We start from the raw sequence: 5000 nt of genomic DNA, 5'->3' as shown, positions 1-5000 counted from the left end.
AGCTGGGTATTGCTCCATCTGTCCTGGGATATTGATACTTCATGGTGAAATCTAGAGGGCCTAAACATTATTATAAATGCATAACATAGGAAAGACAGAGACTGTTAGCTTTTTATCGTTCTCAAAATCGCTCTGAAAATGATCCCCAACGATATCGTTCTTCCTTGTCGTTATCGTTATAGTTATTGTTTATGTGTGAATGTGGCCTTTCATATTAACAACAACAATATTTTTTAATAGTTATTGTTATAGTTATCGTTCTTGGTGTGAATGGCCTTAAGTCCAGAGGCACAAATGGGGAGTGGGTTTGGGGAATGATCTCAGGTCAGACTCAAACCTGGGTCACCGTGGTGACTGAGCTTGTATGTGGTATTGACCGTTTCAAGAGAGTTCCATTATCAGCATCATAGTTGTTCCCACAAGGCTTCCGTTTTAACATTCCATATGTTATCTTAATGAAGCGGAAGTAGATTGGCAACAAAATAGAACGTTCAAGCATTGTTTTTGTTTTTCTTGTTGAAAGAGTCCATATCACAGCCATGCTACCATGGCACTGCAGCTCCCGTAGCATTTCATTTTTCTGTCAACAAATCTACCCACTGCACCTTTAAACAAATCTACCCACTGCACCTTTAATGACAGCTCAGCTATGTGAGCTTTTTCCTAGGAAGCTGTGCCTCGTTTGAGCCTCATTACCATCGAAGGTGATTCAATCTGGGAGTGTGATTTCCACGGCTCATTGTTCACGCCATGACTAACTCAGCCGGCTGGCCACTGTTTGCTGTTTCACGCTGTTTGCTAATGTCTCCATCCTTCAAATTGTGGATTCTTAATTAGAGAAGGAGGAGGGGAGGAACGCTCTCTCCTCTGGAAGGAGAGATGCGATGCGATGCCGGGCTTTGCCGTTCATTAATTAGCCGAAGAGGAGTAACGAGCCTCGTAAGAATTAACACAGTGTTATTACATCAATAACAAATCATTATGAGGTAGTGCAGACGGTAGCCACCACCACGTGTCTTGGAAAGTAGGCCTTGGAGGTCCATACAGTGAATATGTATCACGTGTCTGGTAAAGTGTAGGCTTGAGTAACCCAATGCCACCACCACCATCACTTGTCAGATTAAGTGGTCCTAGGATCATCTCCATATGGTTAGGGTTAGGGTTAAGTGGGCCTTGGGTCTCCATACAGGGCATAGGCATACATACCTGTTCTCCCTTGGGTCCTACAGGTCCAGAAGGTCCAGCCTCACCCTTGGGCCCCTGAAAAGAAGACAAAAGGACTCTAATTTAAAAGGCGGGAAAAGTGCAAAGGCTCAAGTCTGACTTAAACTAATCTGATAGGAGGCAAAATCTAATTAAGTTCCACGCAATGGCTGCTTTACAATAACATTAATAAAAAAAAACCCTCTATTGTAATGTTAGTCATGATGGGAGTTGCCCCTTAACAACCTCTAAACCCCGACAAAGAACTGAAAACAACCCCTGAATCCCCAACCCCAAAGAAACTCAAAACTAAACCCCCAACACAAACTTTCTGTTATCTTCACCTTCTCTCTCCTCTAAAAGAAGAAACAAGTGACATTCACCCACTCCCTATCACAAACTCTGTCACCCCCTTAACATCTACTTCCTCTTTGCTACACGGTTTACAAACCCCGAGCCTCTGTAATAAGGCTATAGATAGTGGGTTTTTTTTAGTTTTTTTTTAAATTCTGTGACTAAGTCGGGTTATGAATAATTCCTGCCCAGGCTGCCAGATAAGACAGCCTTTCAACAAGCCTGAGGGCTGCCACCTGTCCTCTCTGTGTTCCATGGGGGAGACCGGGCTTTCAGCCCTTTGTTGTCGTCAAAATAAAAGTCCTGCTGACTCATCGGGCCTCCTTCAAGGGCCGCTTTTGAACTTCACCGTTTTAGAGATGAGCTTTCGCAGCTCACTCTCACGCATAAAAGTGCTCTCGCTGCAGAATACTGCAACCTATGCAGAGTTGGAGGGTTTTTTTCCCCCCTCGGTTTCTGTACTATATCAAAATCTTATGGGATGCTATTCATTTTTTTATTGAATTTATTTGACTCAGCACTACGTGAGTTTAATGCAATATGATTGTGCTGGTTAATGCTTGATATGTTTTAATTTGTCTGAACTTTTCTTTTTTAAGTCTAAAAAGTAATGTCTGCATACATAACATAACCCAACATAACCCAACAAAAGAGTCGATATGAAGAAATAGGTCTGCTTTTGCCTGAAGGAGAGTTTTAAACTAGATGTTTAGATGTCTTGGTAATTGTCAGAGCTGACACAAATTTGTGAACTTTCCATTGTGTGTGTGTGTGTGTGTGTGTGTGTATTTCTGTGTGTGCATGCATGCGTGTGTGCCCTGTGGGACCATATAATGGGATGGATAAGAAAGAGCAGCAAAATGAGTCTATATAAATTATGTTGTTACTTATACCCCAAAGAACTGAGTATTATGCTTATTGAGTGATATTGTAAAGACCTGCTGTATGCCACTGGTTCATACATTTGTGTATGTATTACACTGCATCTTTAATATTTGTGTCCTTGCACCATTTTTCTACATGTGGACATAAATTATTTAAGTGTATCCTTGTATACAAACAGCCCTAGGGGACCACATTATGGAATGGATGAGAATGGAATGTCATTATGGAATGGAAGAGAATGGAATGTCATTATGGAATGGAAGAGCAGCAAAATGAGTCTAAATGACAAGTGTTAACTTTAGAGTGACTCACAGGAACTCCCTGTTTCCCTTGGTAACCTGGCATCCCGGGCGGTCCCTGACGGATCAAACAAAAAGAACTGAAGTATTGAGTAAGAGACATGGCAACAGAAACAAAAAGAACCGAAGTATTGAGTAAGAGACATGGCAACAGAAACAAGCAAAATGGAACAACAATACCATGTCACATAAAAAAAAATCACATTTCTCCCTTGTGTAAAACAGCCTCGACACTTCATCAAATTAAAAGTGATGTGTTTTTTGTGTTTTTCTTTAACAAGATGTGGTATTGTTGTAAAACAGCCTCAATATCTCAACAGACTTAAAGTGATGTGGTGTTTGTAGTTGTTATGAGATAAAGTATTGTTTGCTTGTGTATGTGGTGTTTGTAATGAGATATGGTATTGTTTGTCGAGTATGTGGTGTTTGTAGTTGTTATACGATATGATACTGTTTTTTGAGTACGGTATGTGGTGTGTGTAATTGTTATGAGATATGGTATTGTTTGCTTGAATTTGTGCCATTTGTAGTTGTAATGAGATATGGTATTGTTTGTATGTGGTGTTTGTGGTTGCAATAGGATATGGTATTGTTTGTTTGAGTATGTGGTGTTTGTGATTGTAATGAGATATGGTATTGTTTGTTTGAGTATGTGGTGTTTGTGATTGTAATGAGATATGGTATTTTTTGTTTGAGTATGTGGTGTTTGTGATTGTAATGAGATATGGTATTGTTTGTTTGAGTATGTGGTGTTTGTGATTGTAATGAGATATGGTATTGTTTGTTTGAGTATGTGGTGTTTGTGTTTATAATGTGATATGGTATTGTTTGTTTGAATATGTGATGTTTATAATGAGATATGGTATTGTTTGTTTGAATATGTGATGTCTATAATGAGATATGGTATTGTTTGTTTGAATATGTGATGTTTAATAATGAGATATGGTATTGTTTGTTTGAATATGTGGTGTCTATAATGAGATATGGTATTGTTTGTTTGGATATGTGGTGTTTATAATGAGATATGGTATTGTTTGTTTGAATATGTGGTGTTTATAATGAGATATGGTATTGTTTGTTTGAATATGTGGTGTTTAATAATGAGATGTGGTATTGTTTGTTTGAATATGTGGTGTTTAATAATGAGATGTGGTATTGTTTGTTTGAATATGTGGTGTTTAATAATGAGATGTGGTATTGTTTGTTTGAATATGTGATGTTTGTGGTTCTGCTTACTGATTCACCCTTTTCCCCATTGTTGCCGGGGGAACCGCGTTCTCCTTTAAGTCCCTGAGAGAGGAAGCAAAGTCATGAATTACGGTCAGAGACTTTCTTATGAGGAGACACAGCACTCAAAAAATGTATGTCGTTCAATTCAGATTTAAACACAGATTCGCCTGTTGTTCTTTGTTTTATGTCCTATGACCTCCCCGCGTATGTCTCCCCATTCACTTGAATAGGAAAATAGCTGCCCCATAATTGCTCAAAGTGCATTACCAAGATGGCCGCTGATTGGGGGGACTTGCTTTAAAGGATTGTTATGGTTAACCCTTGAGTTCACATTTAAAACAAAAATGGCCTCCAGCAACAAGACACCTGGGACACAACATGTAATACCACACTGGCAGTCTGTGCTGAACGCTAAACTCAAATCTTAACTCTCAAAAGACTCTTGGAGAGTTTAATGTGCTTACCAAGTACTACCAAGTATCAATGTAAAGGCCTACTTAATCTTTAGATTAGATTAGATTAGATTACTACTTTATTGTCATTGTGCTGAGTCCAAGTACAGATGTAACACTACCGGTTACACAAATGTGTGTCTGTAAATAATAAGTATTTATGACTTTATAATAATATTTATGATGCACAATTTACAACGAGCTGCACAAATGAATGCTAATTTGGCAAAACATTTTGATAAATTAATACCACACAGCTACACACAGACAGCCTCAGTCATCTTTCTCAAGATGTTTAATAAAACACTACATAATATTCAACCGATTTCTGCTCCATTGCGCATTGTCGATAAACGAGCAAATATTGCTATCACAGCCTGCAGCACAGAAGCCGTACGTAGTGCCGATTATGATAGAGTGGAGTAATCTTACCGGGAGTCCAGGGCCGCCCATTGTTCCTGGGTATCCAGGATTTCCTGATGCTCCCTAGAGAAGGAGGGATGAAGAGACAAACGGATGAATGAGTGGATAGATAGACACAGAGACAGAAAAAAAAACGTCAATATAAAAAAGAACA

General features: G+C 39.0%; 1 protein-coding gene across 5 annotated transcripts in view; it reads right to left on the bottom strand.

Annotated features, from left to right (window-relative positions):
- Window positions 1-5000, bottom strand: part of col16a1 (collagen, type XVI, alpha 1) — a 125799-nt gene that overhangs the window by 17520 nt on the left and 103279 nt on the right. For all 5 annotated transcript variants that reach the window (XM_042077547.1, XM_042077550.1, XM_042077549.1 and 2 more), the window contains 4 exons: window positions 4856-4909; window positions 3978-4031; window positions 2755-2799; window positions 1207-1260 (listed from right to left, as the gene is read on the bottom strand). In XM_042077547.1, the coding sequence (XP_041933481.1) occupies window positions 1207-1260; window positions 2755-2799; window positions 3978-4031; window positions 4856-4909 (207 nt within the window). The remainder of the gene's footprint in view (window positions 1-1206; window positions 1261-2754; window positions 2800-3977; window positions 4032-4855; window positions 4910-5000) is intronic.

The sequence above is a fragment of the Alosa sapidissima genome, chromosome 21 (genome assembly GCF_018492685.1).
Source record: "Alosa sapidissima isolate fAloSap1 chromosome 21, fAloSap1.pri, whole genome shotgun sequence".
NCBI classification, from domain to species: domain Eukaryota; kingdom Metazoa; phylum Chordata; class Actinopteri; order Clupeiformes; family Clupeidae; genus Alosa; species Alosa sapidissima.
This window is presented reverse-complemented; position numbering and strand designations above follow the sequence as displayed.